The sequence below is a fragment of the Crassostrea angulata genome, chromosome 10, assembly GCF_025612915.1.
Source record: "Crassostrea angulata isolate pt1a10 chromosome 10, ASM2561291v2, whole genome shotgun sequence".
Lineage (NCBI taxonomy): Eukaryota > Metazoa > Mollusca > Bivalvia > Ostreida > Ostreidae > Magallana > Magallana angulata.
This window is the reverse complement of record NC_069120.1, coordinates 19,302,638-19,324,938: the sequence shown is the minus strand read 5'-3', so window position 1 is coordinate 19,324,938 and position 22,301 is coordinate 19,302,638. Positions and strand designations below refer to the sequence as shown.

The 22,301-nt window shown below is 32.2% G+C and overlaps 1 protein-coding gene across 1 annotated transcript; it reads right to left on the bottom strand.

Annotated features, from left to right (window-relative positions):
- Positions 1-513: 513 nt before the first annotated feature.
- On the bottom strand, positions 514-16,249 carry LOC128164991 (cell death abnormality protein 1-like). Its single transcript, XM_052829147.1, has 6 exons — positions 16,189-16,249; positions 15,134-15,244; positions 14,807-14,959; positions 13,644-13,862; positions 7,286-8,971; positions 514-677 (listed from the first exon to the last, which is right to left on the bottom strand). The coding sequence occupies exons 1-6, from the start codon at positions 16,247-16,249 to the stop codon at positions 514-516; spliced, it is 2,394 nt and encodes a 797-aa protein (XP_052685107.1).
- Between the last annotated feature and the right edge of the window lie 6,052 nt (positions 16,250-22,301).

Genomic DNA, 22,301 nt, shown 5'->3' with positions numbered 1-22,301 from the left:
AACCTTTTTAATATTTTGGTGAGAAAAGTTTTCTAGTTAATTGTAAATAATTGCATTTAAGGTTTTTTGTCTCGTTCTAATTTTTTGAACATGGGTAAGTTTGAAGGTCGTTGCCATGGAAACGAACTCACGAACATATCCTTAAAATGTCTTTTTTGACAAAAACAAATGGATTAGAGTCTGTTTAAACAATTTTTTCAATTATTCAATTAGTTTCATGTCAGGTTCACATGTCCTTAATTCCGTCGTTAAGCTCGTGCGAGAGCAATGGCGGATCGGATAAACCCCAAACTTATGCTGGAATTGACACTATTATATCATAATCTCAACTTAACCAGATTAATTAATTTTCATTATTGTTTCATTTGTGAGAGCCATGCCTAAAAGAAGAGCAACATATGCACATGTTGGCCCAGCACGTGGCGATAGGCCCAAGCGGAAGCACGCGACAACGCCGGCACCAGCAGAGCCTCCGGTCCCAGCGCTCGGCCTCACCGACGAACAACATCGTCATTAAGCCGATGAAGTAGCCTCGAGGATTGAGCCAAGAATCGGCGCCCCCTCAGCAGGCAACACCCCCTCGATGGATAACATCCCCGCAAACCTAAGTGACCCGTTTGAGCCAGAGCCAGGAAATTCGTTCGTTGATATAATGAATTTAGAGCATTTGCCACATCCTGCAAAGGGAATTTCGAGCATTGATGACCATTAAGGCTATAATGTTCCTAACAATCTTAAAGTGCAAATTGCAAACGATCAGTATGTCAATTTAGGCAAATTATTGATCAACAACCAAGACCCCAATTTATACCCTTGCTAAAAATGTCAGATGGCATGCCTGTATAATGTGAGATTTATGCTACCCGGTCTTATAACAGCCTCCAATAATGCATGTTTAATTAGTGAAGAACCTACCAACCATATTGTTTGCGATTCTAAAATGAAATCAGTTAAAACTTTGCTGTGCAAATAAAGATTTATATGAAGACGACTTCCAGCGCCAGAGTGTTCATGATATCCTGACTTATTCGGCTATTAAAGGTCTTTAATTGCCTTTCAGAAAACCCCTGAAAAATGATATTTTGAAAGTTGGGACAATTCAAAATTAAAATAAATGGCCCAGCTCCAATTCCCCCGGACGTACGCTAATGTAGTAAAAAACAAACCGATATGATCATGCTGTATTGCCCTGTCCGTCAACAGCTCCATTACCCAACTTGTCTGTCGTATACTGTATAGTCAGAAACAGAGATTGATTAACTTGTCATAGCGAGCGCAGCTCGCCGGCGCGCAGCGCCGGCGCGAAGCGAGCTCTACCGGCAAGGCGTGTGTGAATAGAAAATTCGGACTAGTTGCACATTCATTCAACGGATTTTTTTGGCGTCAGTAAATCGGACCAGTAATGCATCGTTTTAATCGTCCCAGTAGTTCCCTGTAATCATGGCAATTTTTATCACTTCACACTCTCACGAGAATCAGCAAGACAAATTTAGACAGTAAAAACAATAACGATGTAAGCGACATACAGTCAATGTTACCTCTAAAGTTCACCTCAGTACACTTTCAATCAAAAATAATCGTGTGACGTCACAAACGTTTACACATTGATCCGATATATTTTTTCGGAGTCAGTAAATTTTGACCCACAATTCATAGTACCAATGGTTTCCAACCTCACGTTCCAACATCACGTTCTCCCGAGAATCAAAGTAAAACCTTTGAAAAGCTTATAGGATGTGTAATTTTAAGAACATCATGCTTTTTAAGTAAATAAAACAGTATACTTCGCATACTTTTATTTCTCAGGGGAGTTTTAAAGAGTAAGACGACACTTAACCAACGTCAGCTTTGACGTCACAATAAGCACTGATAAGGGGGAAATTACTCTAATTGAAGTTATTGTAAATCTGCTGAAATGACCAAAATCCTCTTAAAATCTTGCAAAGGCTAAGATAAAGAACAGCTGACGAATAAGGACATTTCTTCAGATACAGGAAACAGTTGTAAATTGCACTAATTTGGATGAATGCTCACAAATATTTTATTCACTATAATTACGGTAATTTCCTGAAACGTAACGTTATACGTAGCAGCGCCTTTTTTTAAAGGGGGTGGGTGGGTGGATGGCAGCCTCATCCAAAAAATCTTTGCAAGCAAAAAGAAAAATAAATCATGAAAATTCTAATCCTTCAGCTCTTTAGCAGTTCAATGGTTTCTTTATTTTCACTTCCATTTATTACATGCGGGGGGGGGGGGGGGGGGGACAACACAATGTTCTTTTAACATGATAAGCAAATATTTTTAAGCGTAAATTAAAAATAAAATTAAACATTAATTATTTTTTTTTAAGTGGAGGGGCAAATCCATGGTAAGTCGATTTTCTATGTATAACTTGACAAAAATGAAAAAAAATTTAGCATGGGGGGAGCTCTATGATGGGTCAAGTTTTATATGTAAGTTTAAGAAAAAATGTCTACTGCAAAAAAAAGGGGGAAATCAATCAATCAATCATAATCACAATCACTTTAAAAGAGGAGATGCAGTGCAATGAATATTTATATATTAAAATCTTTATCATTTAACAACATTGTATCTGAGATTAAACTATTGTTCTACATATAAATAAATAAATTATAACAAATCTTATAAACTATGAATAATGAAAATTTACTGAAAAATAGGTATGTTTTATTTTTTGGCATTCAAATTTCACGTTGTTAATTTTATTTTATTAATTTATTATAATTCATTGTTTGATCACATGCTGTGTTCGCCCCAACGGTCGCACCGTAAAACATATTAGTCAAATAAATGACAAATCGTCTATATTAAGTGGGGTTTATTGAAGAGCCTTACTTGTATTCATTCATTGTGTTAATTCCCCTACTTTAAAAAAACCCATGAAACTCCATAGAACTGCTACAGAAAACGCGCTGTTTCGAATGCATTGATACAAAAAGTACTAGTCATATGATCGACAACACCTGGATGATATGTTGTAAAACTGATTTTGTTATTGGTTATCTAGCGTCTGTCTTGTGTTTTAAACGTTTCATTCCTTTAAAACAAGGAACTTTGAGATTGGGTCTGGTACTTGTATGCTTTGATATTTACATTGTAATGAAATTACAGACAAATATGATCTCACTGTAGTATATGCAAGTCCAGAAGCTAAGCAATTAAGCAGATTGCATACTTTGCTATAAGCCGCCTCTACCGCACTATGGGAACTGTATGTGTTTTCAGACACAGATGCTTCGAAAAGCTTATAATTAGCAAGTTCAGACTGGAGATGATGTTATGGAATAATTGGGGTACTTGACAAGACTGTGTCCATGTGTGAGGGGCTGCTTGCTCACTCCTTACGAGGTAATGAATCAGCTACTATTTGTTCTTTCTTGCTATATAGACACATTACGCGAAACAAAATGTCGTATTTCATAAAAACTAGTAAAAAGCTTCACATAGAGTCATTACCCACTCTGATTTTGACTTGAAATTATAAAGTATAGCAACAACGCTCGATTATCTATGTGAAGAATGACTTTTTATTACTTATTCGTTACCCCATTAACTGATCTTAAGGGTAAAAGCACCAATCACAATTAAAATATGCACCACAACCCAAGTGAGATGACCCTGAACTATCTGTGTAATAATTATTATTATCAGTTGTCCAGTCATGATTAAAAAAAATAACGCCCATTAAACGACTCTAAAAAACTAAGCCACATGAATTAAAAGGACCTAGTCACGATTTGAGCTCCACAAATTTTGAATTTCATTTTTTCCGTTTTTAACGTTTAAAAATGGTTAATATGGGTATTTATAATGCTTTGTTAAAAGTTTAAAGTCAAATTTTGAGTTATAAGCAAGATACAGAGTTTTAAATTCTTTGTTTTGTAAACAAAGCTCAAGCCTCGTTACTGTTTACATATTTGTTTTATTGGCATAAGTTATTAATCAAATGTTGTTTTCTTCTGTTCGTAATATTATTTATGAACACATTGAATCAGTTTATCATGTTTTCCACGAGTGATTTTGTAACAGAAATGGTAATTCCATACTTTGCATTATTTATAAACAAATATAAGACTCGAGCTTTGCTTACAAAACAATGAATTCTGACCTCTGTATCTCTCTTATAACTTGACGTCTTACATTCAAATTTTGCTCAATCATTTAAAATGCGCAAGAAAACCATTTGATAACAATAACAAATAACTAAATAAAATTTTGATCTAAAATCACATGACTTTAAAGTCCCTTTAATGTTTCCGTGCTGAACGAGTAATTTTAATATGATAATAAAGCTCTGAAACCCCTAATGTAGCGCAAAAAAGTCTTTCCTGGTCTTCTAATCCTAATGAATGAATCAACTTGAAGGATATAAGTCCTATCAATGAAAGTAATTGTTCGAATGTTGCCTTGCGTTAAACCAGAAAATGTCTCTCGCCACTCTGAGCATTTTGCGTTAAGAGTTCTCACCAGCATTTTATTAGCATCTAGTAAATAGTAGTGACTTGTTGTAAGTTTTAAATGTTGCATTGTAGTCCACTGTAAAAATGTTGATATTCCTTCGGAAACCTTGAGTGCAATTGATCAACCTATCATAGATAAGCATCTGTCTACAAAGTAAATGCCAAGAAATTCAAAGGAAAGAAAATAAAAATCTCTATGGAATATTGGGGATCAAGGAGTCTATATGCGGATTATAGATTTTGCTTTTCTAAAAATGCACCCTTTTCTAGTTTTGCAATCTTCTGTATTACATCATTCAATTACGTCTATTGTTTAGCAGTTTCATTGGGATCAATGAATGAATTTACTGAGTTTATCTTTGTAATAACAATGTGAGTAATCAAACGCAAGCCGATATTGTCTCTCTTTGGCACCAAGACAATCTGAGAAACCCTAAGGTAAGATATAGGTAATAAGAAAAAAACAGACATAGATATGTTAAACCATCCTGCCCGGTATATGTCTGAAGGGTCCCATGTATCCTTCTCATTTCAATTTTTTGTCAATTTTATCTTTAAGCTTAGCAAAATGATCATTAGCCGACTTCGTTATTTCGCTAAATCGATAATCTAGGTTCAGTGTATTGAAATTTAAATCCCTTTGAAAAACGTTGAATTATTCTGCTTTCTACAACTTTGTTTGGGTAATTCACTAATTATTTATAGGGAAAGAAACATTAATGGGCGTTGAACCGAGGCCTTCAGATATGGGTAGCAGAACTGTCTTCTGATGGTTTGGCGTGGGTTGTAGGGATAACCATTTGTGATGTTTGTTTGTGATCAAGAACTGGACTGTGATTGAGTGGAAAGTTTGAGGGGACAGGCTATAAGGCTATAAGGAGGGAAGTGGTCTCCGTGCAATGATGCATTGAATACAGGCTGCCATCAAGAAACAAGCTGTGATTATACAAGCTAAGTTATTTGTCATACAAACCTTTGACATTAAAGTTTTAGCATTTGCCTAAATTGGGCTTTGGAGAAGAATTGTGCGTTGAACCAGGTGCTACATATATTAGCTATAACTCAAAGTTAACTTCTCCCAAGGAAGAGGCAGGATTTAGCTCTTGACGTACTCGATACTGAGTATCATACTTCTTTCAAGATATACACGTAGCTCCACCTATTGACACCCATTCTTACTGTCTGAATATACTTGAAAAGTTCAATGGTCTCTGCAGGTTGTGCACTCAAGTATACCCTTGCATAAGTGTGTAAAACGGCGTTCATTTACAATGTATGAGTATAGCCAATCGTTATATATGGTTTTAATTAAAAGCTTCAAAAATATTGTATAGCTGACATATATAATTTAATAAACTATAATACAATGTATAAAAGTTTTACTTCGTATATTTTTCTTTGTACTTTTGTGTTGACTTTAATTTGCAAGGATTATTTCTTGATTGATCAAACCTAAAGCTAAACTAAGAGCACGAACTTCACGGACTTAAACGGACTGACCCCATGGCCAGATCTCCAAGAAGTACTAGTTACATGTACTTTAATACTAACCTTCACATGCATAGAAACATTAGCTGTTCCTTCAGTTTTGCATTCTGGTCGACAATATTGATAATTCATGTATTTGAATAACTGTTGACTGATAATTAATTAATCGATTCAAAGCAAGTGAAAGTATATAAATAAAATGGTTTTAATTTTTTTAATTTTTTTATACGGGCAATGAGGGTGCATGGCAGCATTGCAGTATAAAAATTACATTACCCGCTGAGGAAGGTTATAATTTTTAGCAATGCTTAGCTATCTTCTAACTCACATGATACATTCAAATAATCGTGAAAAAGGTGTACATGAAAACCATAATAAAAATATACTACTTTTTAAAACTTTCTTAGATATGATTTTGCATCTGCACAGACTGCACTAATGCTGGGTGATGTAGCGCTTTTTTAAAAGGCTACGTTAAGTTTCCGGGACGGTAATTATTGTACAAATTGTAGAACACATGAACCATCTATTCAGCAGATGAAATACTCCCGCTTTTTGGCATACCTGATCATTAAGACCTTTATTTAAAAGGTTGATGGGCTATCACCATTTAGAATTAGTTTCAGAATTAAAACTTTAAAAAATTGAAAGAAATGCTTTATCATTTATCAAGCTTCTCGTATTATTACTCTGAATATTAGCTTCTGGGGGTTTTTTTTTTGGGGGGGGGAGGGGGGGTGGTTGGTTGTTTTTGTTTTTTCGGTGACCTTTTTTCGTACGCATAAACGCACGTTCTCATTGTTAGAAATTTCTTTATTGAGGATAGAGAATATGCAAATCATCCTTTCCAAAACACTAAACAATGAGTAAATAAAGATTGCTAGGACTTGCCATATAAAACATTGAAATATGTATCTATAAAAATTAAATGTTATCATTTATACTGGTTATGAAGGTAGTAATCATTGAATAAAAAAGAATTTTATTGTTAAAATCATAATACCTTACCTCGGATAAGCAGTTCTAATACATACCAGAAATTTCTTCTATCTGTACAGTCATACTATTTATACCAAACACGCTGTGAAGCCTCGCGTCGAAGAATTCAAATATTGCACGATAAAGTTACATCGTCCGTAATGATCATTTTGATTAAGCAAAGTAATATTCTTATATAAGCATTTTCTCATTATCTTACGTTTGACTTTGATATATGATGTCGATAGATAGGATGCATATATAGTTTTAAGATTCATTATACATATATATACTCAAAATAACCATTATCACCTTCCAAACTCGACATACATACGTACGTTTATTTTGGTTTTTCTTATCAACATTGTTCACTGCTGGACGATGCTTAGTACATGATTTGCCAATATATCCATCTTTACATTCCAAACACACTGATGAATTGTGACAAGTCCTGCAGCTGCTTGGACAATCCTTGTCACATGTACTGCCATATTTACCGTCGTCACATCCATGTACACACTGCCCAGATATATCGCATGTCCTGTTCAGACAATCTTTGTTACATATTAGGTTACAAGTGTCGCCATAGAAACGTTTAGTGTTACACTCCAGACATTTTAAATTTGAGCTACAAGATGAACAGTAGTCAGGGCATTCAATACAAGTTGATCCCTCTAAATAAAATGGATCAGCACAACGTTGACAAACCAGAACATTGTTGACGAGCTCACATTGGTTACAACTTGGAACAGCGGCACTACATGGACTATCGCAGTAGCTACCAAAGAAACCATCTGCACACCCATCCACGCATGTTTGATTGCTAAAACATTTCAAGTTTCTACAAGTTCTGCTACAAAATTTTGTACAATATTCTCCATATTGACCAGGTTTACAGTCGTGGCATTTTCCAGTAATCTTGTTACATGGTTTACTTGAGTCACAGAATTCGTTACATTTCTTTTTGCACGAGTTCCCAAAATACCCCACATAACACAAATGACAATCACCTGTTGTAATGTCACACGAACCGTTTCCCCCACAACGGCCGCAATTTGTTTCACATTTTATACCAAACCATCCATTTTCACAGGTTTTACATATGTATCCGTCTTGGTCACAATCTCCACAATGATCAGGACAGGTTTTAGAACATACATCTCCCATGTATCCTTTTTTACATTTTGTACATTTTTCACCGTTCCTATCACATGTTTCGCAGTTAACAGGACATGTCTGATCACAGTAAGTACCGAATGTATTATTTAAACAATTGTCACATTTACCAGTGACCCTATCACATAAACCTTCTTCACAATTTTTTGGACATGTCTGATTACAGTAAGTACCGAATGTATTCTTTAAACAATTGGTACATTCACCAGTGACCTTATGGCAATTGTATTCACAATTTTTTGGACATATCTGATTACAGTAAGTACCGAATGTATTCTTTAAACAATTTTTACATTCACCAGTGACCTTATGACAATTGTCTTCTTCACAATTTTTTGGACATGTCTGATTACAGTTAGTACCAAACCTATGTTTTCCACAGATCCCGCATATTCCATTTCTTCTATCACATGATCCACTGCAAGAACCCAAACATTCCAAGTCGCAAAAGTCACCATATTTTCCATCATTGCAAAACTTACAGTGTCCTGTTTCTTGAAGACAATCATTCCGTGCACAGTTTGATCGACATTGCAACGAGCAATTTGCCGAATAAAAGCCCAGTTTACAAAAGCATAAGCCTGATGTCACGTTACAAGACTCCAGACACCCCACAGCACAACGGCCTTCGCATTTCACTCCATAATATCCGTAATTACAGCTGTAACAATCGCCTGTATTAGAGTCACACAGGTTTTTATTACAATGCAATGGACATGTTCTATTACAAAAGCTTCCCCAGTAACCGCTTCTACAAACGCAGTCACCCGTTTCTTTATCACACTCTTTGTTACATCCTGCTGAGCAAATCTCCGAACAATTTTCGCCGTACGTGCCATTTGAACATTCTACAAATACAAAATCAAATTAAATAAGCTGTACGCTGTTTAAGGTACCTTGCTACAACAATACTTATATTTTATGACACTACTTAGCAATTTAGCAATTTTCATGTTTTGTTAAACTTTTTATATGAATCAAATATGTTCACTATCATCATAGCTCAGTGATTAAAGTATCGGACTTGTGGTCAGTAGATTACGAATTCGAACCCGCTTGGAAATTTTCTTCATATTTATTTAATTTTTTTAAATCATAGTTTTTCATCCAAAATACATTTTTTTCACCTATTTGAATTACTATACCTCTTATTTGTAATGCTATCTTTATAATCAAGTAATTCAATGCTGGTTTAAGAAACTTTATCCAGGTGTAGTGAGCTACCTAAAAGTTACTTGGGTCGATTTATTAGTAATCAAAAGTACCCCAAAATGTTTATGGTAAACAATTTTCTTACACGTGTAAAAAGAAAAAAACCATTCACCCAGTTGCTCTCGCAGAACTGGTCTTAGTCGAAGAAATAAATAAAACAGGGTTATAACTGGCAAATGCTAGTAAGCTACCGAGTTTCAAAACCTACTGTTCCTTGCTTATCTAAATGGCATAGAATTCGCAAACTTATGACTCAATGATATATGACTTTTTAAAACCGATATGTAAATATATGCATTAGGAAATTGGCATTAAAAATGGTGTAATCTGGTGATTGATGTGCCTAGTTGACTTTCATGTATTGAAACAATGAGTTATACATATAGATAATAACAAACCCAGGCGCATTTAAAGTGAGGACAAAAGGGACCCATATGGCATCTTTGTTTTTGCTTGCGTTTTTTTTGTTTCTAATATAATTAGCAATTTGTGGTAATTATAACTGGATTTTTGCTCAAATATGGGCATAGTTGTCAATTTAGGTAACTTATGGACTGAAACCTCAACTTATGGTATTGATTCTACAAAATACAAATTATTTTTGGTGACGGATCACATCTCTTGCTAAAAGTTTTTGACGGAGAAGAACTTCATGAAATATTTTGCAAAAACCATATTCTCCTACATATATCTGCTTAGGTCTGTAAACAATGTTCAACATAGTTTAAACATCGATTAGTTAATTTAAAAAAAAACTACTGAATAACCTATGTCGCTAAAATTTACCAAGTCTTAGTAGAAGAATAAAAAAAGGAAAATTGGGGGAGGGGGCACCCACTTATCAATCGAAATAAAAATGTTCTTTGCATAGGTCTGATCTTATTAAGCTCGATAAAATGTAAATAAAGGATCGGGTCAAGGCTAGCAATTTACAACAAGTGTACCATTCGCTCTTGTAATTGTTCTTCATACACTGGAATAGACAAATTGTTATATTTACGTCTCATTCCGGTATCATTCACTTTAAGGATGTTGTTTACTCAGAGTTTGAGTTCTTAATTTCGAATTGTTATAAAGTTCAATGTCATGAGCAAAATTTACTCTTAACACACAAAGAATTTAAGATATGCACTATTATTGACATACCATTCAACATTTATACTATATTATGGAATTATGCTCAAACAAAGTTAGACTTTTAACAAAACAGAGGAAATTGGGACATTTTGTTTTTCACTGAAATATTTTTGGTAGTCCTGTAATATTCAAAGTTTAGATTTTATTTGTTTGTCACAATAATTTGCATATTTTCTGTTGGTTTTATCTCACTTTTCATTTAGATAATCGAATGGCATACACTACAAAAATATGCCTGCAGAGTGAGGTCAATAAACTAAGTTTAATGCTATAAATGTTTAAGTATTATCATCATTCAGTTTTTTTTATATTGAATAAAGAATGGGTAGGGATTTAAAAACCGAGAGAGGAAATTCGGACTGGAATATTTATAAAAATGGTGAATATACACTTTTTCAAATGTGAGTAGCCACTGCTATGTTTTAAAACGCAAAAATACGCTTTTCGACATTTTTTAACAAGCAAATATTTCTTTTTGGAATGTCAAAATTCTATAACGAGTTAGATATTTGCTAAAGGTATTTAAAACCATCCACATTAATAAGCTATAACAGAGTTTGAGCCAGTGAAGATATTATTTACACTCCGATCCGCTTCAATATTCGAATAAAATTAGAGTAAAACCTTCCCTGTGCTAAGGTTTTAATTATTTTATCATAGAAAACGTTCATCAAACTCTAACAGTTGTTTTAATTTCTTAAATCAGCATCGAAATGGTGTTCATTTCTTGGAGTTTGCGCAGTACTCTCCTTGAAAATTGGTAAAAATAACAACACATCGTACTTTGGCATGTGCCACCGTAAAAGAAGTTGATGGCATGACTTTAAAAAAATGATTAATTCACAATCATCATATAAATATTATACTTCAATTTGGATAGAAAATCAAATGTAGAATTTAAGAATAAACATTTTCTCTCTCACAAAAACGCCTTTTCTCATTATTCTCACTATTGATAAAGAGAAGTAATACAAAGAATTTTTAAATGGTCCCTACGGAAACCATTTTAAAATTATTTTTCAATTGATTTTAATACATATTTAGTAATTGTAACTCATTTACAATTTTCATGATAATCTCTATAATAATTGTAGAAGTAAATTGGGTCCGTCTTCTTTAAGGTCCGATATCCTTTTTTAAAAATGTTGATGACTTCTTCATTAAAACTTAAACTGGTGCCCCATTATTACATCTTCTCCTTCACACAAATACTACTTAAATCACCGTACAACTATTATTTATAACTATAAATGGAAACAGTATATTTTAAAGCATATTTTTTCAGTGCATATAAAGTGTGCAATGTGCATAGAGGATTGTGAAACCTGCGTAAGTGCAATTTGATTTTGTTTTTCAAATACTGTATATAAATTTGGCACTTATTGTGAATATAACTCACCTGTCAACTAACGGGATCTGTGATCATGCAGGGTTCAAAGTTAATTTAAACAAAACAATGTGTATACTTTTTGGAAAACTTAAAATATAAATATTTAAATATAGGCAAATGTTGGCGAGATTTATGTCACAAGGTCTAGGAATTTTTATTGGACAAAAAAAAAAAGAATGTTTTGATTTGAACTGGACAAAAATTACGATAATATTGAAAAACTCTTTTAATCCTGGGAAAAAATCTTACTTATTTTGGAAAATCATGATAGTAAATTTTCTAGCCATTTCAAAACAGAATAATGTACTGTCGATTTTACCAATCCCTAATCAAGATTTTTTAAGAAAGATCAAATGCAGCTTTTTTTTTTTATTTTTTGGGGGATAAAAGTGATAGAATAGAATGAGATACAATTGGCAACATTGAGGACGGAGGGATTGGTCTTGTGAAACTTAAGACTATAAAAGCATCATAGATAAAAAGACTTGTAGATGAACTTTATATGCTTAATAATTAATTTCAAGGGATATAAAAACATGAAATCAGATATCGATTATTTACTATCAATGTCTCAGAGAAAAATTTTGTTGTTTTAATGAATGTAAAAGGTTAATTTATACATCTGAACTTTCAAATGTAACATTTGCACAACAACCATTGTGGAATAATACTAGTACTCTGTTTGAACAAAAGGATAAATCAATATATTTCATAAAAATGGGTAATGAGTAATATTTTGTATGTCAAAGATTTATTTAACAAAAAATGGTGAATTCAAAACAAAGCAAGAACTTTCCAATGATCTAAAGAAGAAAATGTTTGGTTTTGTGAATACAAGATTTTAAAGAAAATAATCAAGAAAAAAATATGAAGTGTTGTTATTATACATGTACAAGAATACTAAATAGAAACATTTATAATTTCCATAACGGAACATTTGATATATTTGATTAGAGATGTAAATTTTACTATGTAAACTTGCTTCATAAAAAATTCAAACCACCTTGATACCAATATGCATTAAACAAATTATTTATTTGATATTGGCAGAGAAAATTGGAACGATATTCATGAAAACAAGGTAAAGAACATATATGACAAACGACTTTGTGAGTTGAAGTATAAGTTGTTAAATAATATTTTGAATTGTAATCCCTTTCTATACAAATGCAAATCAAGGTCTGATGCAAAACGAGAATCCTGTTTTTGTGAAAAGTAAGACACTAATCACCTTATATTTGATTGTGTTTCTGTACAAAGACTGTGGCAAAAATTGAATAGTATTTTGAATTTCGATTTATGCTGGATAAACATCATTATTGGCTTTGCGTTTGAAAGATTGAAAACAAATTAAAAACTGTATTTTTGAAAAAAATGATATCATATTTATAATTTGTGATTTATAAATATAAAATGACATGTAGAATAAAAAACATCAGTCATTTAATACACTTTTGAATCGTTTTTAATAGCCTCTCTATTATATAAGAAATGGACTTGACAAAAATAAATTGAGGGAAAATAGTAGAATTAGTTCGATTTTTATAATTTGTTAATTAGTTAAGATTTAACTGTTTGTCCTGACCCGGGGCAGCCAGACATTGTAAAGTTTAAATATTCCTGAAGACAGAATATTTTTTGAAAGAATGCCATTTTATGTTTTATGAATGTTCATATCGGTAAATTAATATGTTTACACAAAAAGGACCCAGATAAATTCAAACTACAGAACACTTTAAATATGACGTTTAAGCATACATTTACAAGTTAATCATACATACCAAAGCGCTCAATTTCGAAAACTTTTAGAGTTGTTCTTGGTAAACCTGGAAAACTTGATGCAACAATTTCAAAGAAATTTCCTTGAAGTGGTGTATTACACGTGACAGTGACAGTTTTCTTCATGCTGACATCCCCACTTGTGAAGTTGAGGCATATCATCGAGTCAGCTCTTCTATATGAGTCATTTTTAACATACACCGTGTAGATTATCCTTTCTGCTACAAAAATAAAAAAAACATAAAATCAGGATACATACGCGAAAGAACAATTAAGTTCAAAACAATTTCTGAAACCGACAAATACTGTGGATCCTTAATTAAGCGCGATGAATAAATATAAACGAATTTTAAAATCTCGCTATAATTTTATAGACATATAAAAACTACATGAACTTTTTAAAAAAATGGCATTTGCTATTTCATGTAATCAAAATCTGATTAAAATCAGTTAGATTGCGGAGGTAAGTAATCGCGAAAAATAAGGAATTTTCAGTATAATGACATAATAAACATAATAAATGAAAAAGATAAACGGCCATGAATACAAATCGATCTGGTGTATAATGCTTGACAAACGAGATCGCTAAACCGACGATAAAATGCTTGATTTGGCATGCCATGCTATATTAAAGGTAGCAAGCAATTACAAAAAAACACCATTATCTGCGTAGAATCAAAAGATGTGTCTATCACTTTAAGGAAGATGAAGCATTTTCCACCAAAACGAAACATGTTCTATCATAAATTGGTCACAAATTAATTATTTGATTGAGATGTCATCAAAACAATTCGTGAAGCTCAATTTTTCACATTCAGTCGTTTTATAAAAGTGCTGTCAACGGACTAATAAGTTTGTTGGAGTTTAATTTACTTAGACAATAGAAATAAAGACGGCAATTAAGTGACGAGTTTCAACCAACAACATTGTCGTATCTAGATCTGTGGCCGACAATTATTGATTAATGGTGTTTTCGTTTTCTTTTCATATATTTTATCCTCATTGCTGATTTTAAAATAGCAAAACAAGCAAGTTTTATTTGTCCATAGGCACACGTAACCCTTTAATTCGATATTTGATTTTATAGTTATGTTGTACCATTTTATTCAGACTACATCATTTCAATTTGAAGATATATTGATATCATATGCATCGATCTACCTACCAAGTTCAAGGGTAACGTCAACTTGACTAAGTTTAAAAAAAGTTTGGAATTCAACGCGTATATATGGAGGAATATTGTTATCCTCAACATAAGTATCAAAATCGCCATCCAGAAGTGCTGTATTCGTAGAGGCTTTGCCGTAAATAGTGTTATCTGAAAGGAAACAATATTATCTAAAAGAACTGATGAATGATGTTTGCAATTTTTCCGAGAGTCAACATCATGACAAATGTAAAGTAATGCAATATTGACCATGGTTGTTAATACATACTGTATAGTATACTAGTATATAGTTAATGTATTGAGTAATCTTTAAAATAATATTACATTTTTGGCAATGATTGATTGTGGATCCGCTCCATCCAGGTAAACAGGCGTCACATCCAGAAGTACAGTTGCCACAGTGACAAACACATGTACCATTGCTAGTACATTGACCTATATAAAACAAAATGTAATACCCTTTAGTTGGTTTATAATCGACAAGCACCAAATTTACAGCTTCAAAAACATTTCATTCTTTTATTTGATGCAGTTGTAAAAAAAGTCGATTTAAGTACACTTTTTCTCAAGACATTTCAAATGAAACTTTAACGCAATTTATGCATCATCAAATTTTATCAGTAGTTCAGAGTCGACTAATGATATCCACGATATCAAGGCCAATACTATTACAAATTACAAAAATATGTCTTTAGTCAGAAAATTACGCAATATTTTTTATATTATCTTTAATAGCTTGAGAAAAATTCTGACATCTTTTGCAAATTTTATCAAACCAGCTTAAAATGGTCTTCTTTTCCCCATTTTCATATGTACCATGGCAAACCGGTCCCCATCGCCACATTTATCTTGCTTTTTATATTATAAAGTGTATCAAAAATGTACATGTATTATAAAAAACAAATACTAGTAGTGAATCTCGGTGGTCACCAAGAATTACAAAGATTCAGAATGGTTTGAGAACAGTTACTTGTATTCAGCGTAATGTATATCAAATATATACATGAAAAACTTCTCAGACCAAACCAAATGTAGGTATTATTGACAATACATGTATATGTGATAAACCTGTAATAATTAGTCCTTTGATATTGTTTTTCGACATGAAATTTAAGTTTTATTCAAATGTATGCTTTTCTAGCAAATATAAAAGTTGGATTTTGTGTTGAGTTATTTCACGACATAAATGACAATGGGACCTGTATTTTGATAGCAATCATAAAAATTACAAAGTTTTAGTAATAGAAACAGCTTGATCATTAACAAATAAAATAGTAAACTTATTATCAATATGTGCATGTAATTTTAAACAAGGACACAGTGCATACCAAAGTATTGAAATTTTGCTTTTATCAATAGATGATAGATAATGAACTTACCATGAATAACTTTGGAAGCAAATAAAACTTGAAATATTAGCAGGAAAGCAATCAATATCATCTGCAATTTAAAAAAAATATGATTTTTTAAATTTCAAATCAGTATGTAATTACATATTCTGATGGATAGATTAACGTTATAATTTCTTTGTTAGGATTTACATCAAAACCCTTCGTATACCACATAACTTCGCGAATAAAAACCATATTGTTTGTAAACAGCTTATTTGTACATAAATTATTTTGTTTTCAATGTCTGTATGTAGTAATACATGTACAGGTATAAAGACATGCGTTTGATCAATATGTATGATCACAAATACCTTTTTTTAATACACGGATTTTAATTTAACAAAAGCTTATAGCTTAAATAATCATACCTTTTTTTAGATAGTTCTAATTGGTACGTTGTTGACAATCCAGCCTCCTGAGTATCTATTTTCACTTCTTAAAGTTTAAAGTATCATTCCTAAATCATGCTAAACTATTCACAAATTAACATGTACGTAATACCTTCCAAAGCTGAACGTATATGAAAGAAAACAAACGCACATCCCTTTCATTTTTATAATGGTTAGCATTCACTCACAAGGGTAAGTGTAAATTTCCGTTTTCCGCTATATACATGTTTATGAAACTAAATTTTAAAAAACCCTCTGCTGCTACAACGTTGATGCTCTCATTCAGCCATTTACATGTATTGCAGATGAAATTAAAACATAAGATGCCAGAGTAACAAACAAAACTTGATGATGAATTAATTAGCGATGACGGCCATGGTTTCTACAAGTACATGTATATACAACAAGTGCTCTCCAGTGATACCCCCGCTCTGATGTGAATATACATAATAAGTAAAGTTGTCATTTAACGGGAGTTGTCGTCTGATTTGTTCACAAATAATATAGCATACGTAAACACAGAATTTATTGAAATTTCAAGCAGGTGCAATGTAAATTTCTTGAGAGGTCTTTGAGGAAATTTGTTAAAAATTTTGTGCTAAAAATAACAAAGTCGTCATTTAACATGAGGTTCACGTGTAAATGATACAAATATGAATCCCACCATGTGACATGTCTAAACAAAGAGTGTGTTAATATTTAAAAAAAGCTGTGATTAATATTTGCAAAGAGATCTTTGACATAAATTTGCTACTAACAGACATACACACACACAGACAGACAAAAACATTAAGGTATTCCGACTTAACCCGATATGAGTAATGTCATGTTATGGAAATGAATAAATATTTATACACCAATGAAAGATAACTCTCCAATATATGTTTCTCAGCTATGTTAAGGAAGGTCTAAGAATTCTACCACGTGTGATTTAGAAAAATTTGCATAAGCCCCTCCCCTTATTCATGAGATTTTACGAGATATGGGTATTTCGGTAATTAACAAACATCTACCAAAATGAATATGATTAATTATGGGGTTTGAATGGTTCAAGAAAGGTGTACTGAAATAAAATCATAAACTATTCTTTATATCTCGCGAAATCATGAAATTCCTAAGTCGTCTGATGACGTGTCGAGGTTGACTACGTCACATCGGCGCTTGCAGCTGTGATCAGAATAAACATGTGGACTTCAGTGATATATCTCGGAATTTAACTCGTTTACAACCAGCGTGGACAGAAATCGGCATAGGATTCAACTGAACAAGGTAGGATTTATCTGTACTTCCCCTAGATATTGTTTTATATTATTTAATATTGTTGGATGGAACGGAAACGAAGTGAAATTCCTCGGCTTCGATTTTGTTTACTTGTTTACATTTGTTTTTCATGTAATATTGTGTTCAAACATCAGTTTGGTGACTCAGTCAGGCAAAGTAATTGTTCTGCGTTTCGCTAGTTTTGATCATAGAGAGCGTTGAGGCTCATTGTAGCTTTTTACTGGTCTCATATCGCGATAATAATAGATCGCATTTCCTCCATGTTCAAAGTACACATTAAAAAGGCCATGGCCAAACACTGTATGTGCTAGCACTACAAAGATTACTGTGAGGATCTGGAATGATTATAGACAAGATTGTAATGTTGTTTGTGTTATTTTATTCAGCCTTCTTTATGAAGATCTAATTAATTTTATTTAAGACAAAATTAAAGTGTGTTCAAACTGAATTTCCACACATTTTAAACATTTGATTATGCCTGTTGTAATATCACTGAAATTGAAACCCCCATTAATATGCCCAATAATAGAGTAATGTTTCATTTTCATGTTATCTTTAACACAATAGCTTGCTAATTATGACACATTATTCATTTTCAGGGTTACTTGGGCAGTAGATGGTCCACTGAAAACACTTCTTGGGATGTTGATAAAAAGTAGGTACTACAAATGTATATAAATATTTCTTTTACTCACTAACTTCAACTTCATGCATAGTTTGTTGTTTTTTAATATCATATTGATAATGATACTAATGTAACCTATTATAATAATTTGCATTGATATCTATTGAAATGAAATTTGAAATTGATATATATTCATCATTTCAGGTATTGGTTTTCTTATCAACTGGACTACCTCCTAATATCAAAAAGACAGAAGAGAAGAACATACATGTAGTGTGCAAGAAGAATTGTCAATTTCCATAAATTACACATTATGACTGAAAAATACTAAAAATCAGAAAACACTAGTCTTGTTGAACAGTTTGTCACAGAAAAGCAATCTCTATAGTATTTGTAAAGTTGATTATCAAAATAAATTCTTGATAATATTGATATATTGTTTCTTCTTGCTTTCTTTAATTAGTACTAAAATATCAATTATGATTACAAGTAAACCTGATTATACATTAAAAGAATTTATTCACCAGCATAGTAACATAAATTATTATGAAACATAAATGTGTAAATTACAAACTCAACACTTAATAATCGATAAAATATCACTTTGTTTAACAAATGTTTGGAGTAGAATACCAAGATTGTTCAAAGGCTAACATTTTATGTGATAAATATCGCTATTTTTGTATGGACGCCCTTACCATAGCTGAGTTCTCGCCAACTTTTCACACGGGCACTTTTCGATTTGGTAATATTGGGTTAATAAAACAGGTTCCTTAGTTGCGGAATGTAATTTCTTCCATTTATTATTTTAAACGGTTATTTCACATTAGAATAGAAGACATTTTTCTTTAGTTTGATTATCCTTCGATTGTTTGCATTACAATGTATTCCAATTCAAGTCGCTGGCTATCAAACGGCTATAGCTTGATAAATGAAAAATATAGTCAACGGCCAGTAAAATATAATTATTACATATATTGCATTTCTGTTACTTTAAGTTCACAATAAATTTAAAATGTTCACGTTCAGAAGGTCTTTTGGACTCTTTGTTTACGATAGTATCAATATGCGATATACTATAATTTAATAAATTAATAACGTTAATAACAAGAGGCCAGCAGGCCATAACGGTCACTTGAGTCTATAGTCTATACACTGATCTATTGAGAATTCTCATATATGCATTAAGTTTCATTCTAGAGCTAAAATGTGACCACCTCGTGCTGACCTAAAATATTGCAACAAGGACCAAACAACCTATAATCTTGGTAGGAAAACAATAAGAAAGTATTTTTATTATGACATAAATGTGGTATTAAAGGGATTTACACGATTTGAATTTAAATTTAAAAAAAAAAATATTTTCATTTTAAATGTCTAGAATAGCCAATTCACATATTTTAAACCCTTTGCCAAAATTTAAAAATCAAATATTGAGTTAAAAACGAGTTACAGAGGTTAGAATTCTGTGTTTTGTAAACAAAGTAAGAGTGCTGTTATTGTTTACATATGTGTAACATTGGCCTAAGTTTTAATCCAATGTTGCTTTCTGTTGTTAATAAAATTATTTATGAACACCTTGAATCAGTTTATCTTGTTTGCTTCAACTTATTTTGTCAAAGAAATGGTTATTTCTTTACTTTACATTATTTGTGAATAAAAGTAAGACTTGAGCTTTGTTTACATAACAACGACTGTTTTCCTCCGTATCTCGATTGTAACTGGAGTTCTAACATTAAAATTTTGGTAAATCATTCAAAATATACAAGTCAACCATTACATACAAAAAAGTTAAAAATAAATGTTTCATCTCAATTCGTGTCTAGGTCCCTTCAAATGAAACAGCATAGTAAATGATACTTTGTATGACACTTAGTATGGTCCCCTGAATTGACAGCCACGGGATATGTGTTGATAATTCTTTTGAATGGAGTTCATAACAAAATTTCAATAATACACGGTAATTACCTCTGCTGCTTCGTATAGAGACCATCTTTTATTAAAATAAATATAATTTTTTTTTTATCTCCAGTTGATTTTTTATGACCTTGGCTTAATATTTTACATATCTGTTAATTCATTCTTTAGATTTCGTCAAAGAACAGCACTTATTAAAGTAATAATTCCCTTCATTTATACCAAAAAATGATCTCTTAAAGGTGTGCCGTTGTGAAAAGCGGATATATAGAGCTTCCCGATGTCAAACACGTCGAACTTGTACACCAAACACTCTAGAAAAAAATTTATACTCGCTGTAAAAAAAAAACTACTTGCTGGATCAAAACAAGCACAATTATTAGGATTAATGGTACAATATTTGTTTTACGATTATGGTCCTTTCTTATATGAAATGTATTTTACCATGATCTGCCTCTCTCTAAAAAGTTTACAATATGACGTCAGATGGACAAGTGCATCCCAATTAGTCAGTTGTTTATATTCAAAGTTGTTGGGCTTATTTTACTACAAAGTTGCACGCAGAGGTAATTTTTTATGTAGTTTAATGTATTTGTACGCATAACAATCGGGATTGTATTTTATTTTTGGGCATTTTTGAAAACTTTTTGTTTTGATGTGTGTGATGTCATAATTAACATTTCCCGTACTTTCTGGTCGGTGTGACCATTAAGTATGCCTTAAAAGTGCTGCGCTGATAGGAAATTATTTTTCTATATTTGTTAACTTTTAAGATAGCTTTTACTTGGATGGGTAGCATCCATATCCTATTTAAAAGAATCTTACGCGGCATCCCTAAGGGCCAGACAGAAACACCCCCAGGGCATTTAAACGAAACAGAATTAATACGTTTTTTTCCGTTCTCACTTTTCATCTTTCACCTGTTTCAGCTGTTTAGTTTTATTGCTTCTATATTAAGACATCATCTAGAATGTATCCAAAAATTATCGTACACATACCCAAATCGGTACATAGGGAAACTAATTTTTACTTTACTTTTAACAATTAAATTTGTTTTTTGGTAACTTCAAAAAACAGTTAGGGTTCTTTTGTTTGAAATAATAAACAAAAAAAACTTCCTGAACTCTTCCTAAAAACATCTTCTGCAATGATGAATTATTTAACGTGAACAAGCAAGGAACGACAAGTCCATTAAATGTTACACCCCCCCCCCCCAACTTCTGCCAAAGGCTTTCATGATGTCTTTAACTTTGATGGACAGCTTCATTCTCTTTTTTAAACATGTTATTATAATAACTGAAATAGTTAATTTTATTTTAATATAACATATATAACAGCGCAACCACTAAGTTATATGTCATAACATTACATGACTATTTTGGCCCCACCCCTAAGTCAAAACCATTTCCCCGGAGACAGGAAATTTACAATATTGGTAGAGGGCTTTGTCGTTTACTTAACCCTTTCGCTGCCAACGTTAATGTTTGAATTGCCAAATGTGTAACGTCACTGATATATAGAGGATATCTATATTGTGTGATTTTATATTTGCTTTATCCAACGAGTTGAAATGGTGTATATATTCGCGAGGCTTGGATAAAGCAAATATAAAATCACACAATCATAGATGTTCTATTTATCTCATACAATTTGATTTATATTATGTCCTGCCAGTTTCAGTCGGTGTAGATTACAACCAATCGATAAACGGGGCGCGTAGATTTCAGTCTGGCTGTTTCTATAGAGCTATGAATTAACTATACGTTTCCGTAAGAAATAGAAGGAATTATAGTCGGAAGATGTAAATATGAACATGAATGTTCAGGAGATTGTAACGCATTTAAAACATTAGCATTACACTTAAAGCCTGTACGTTGGTAAAAGATTGA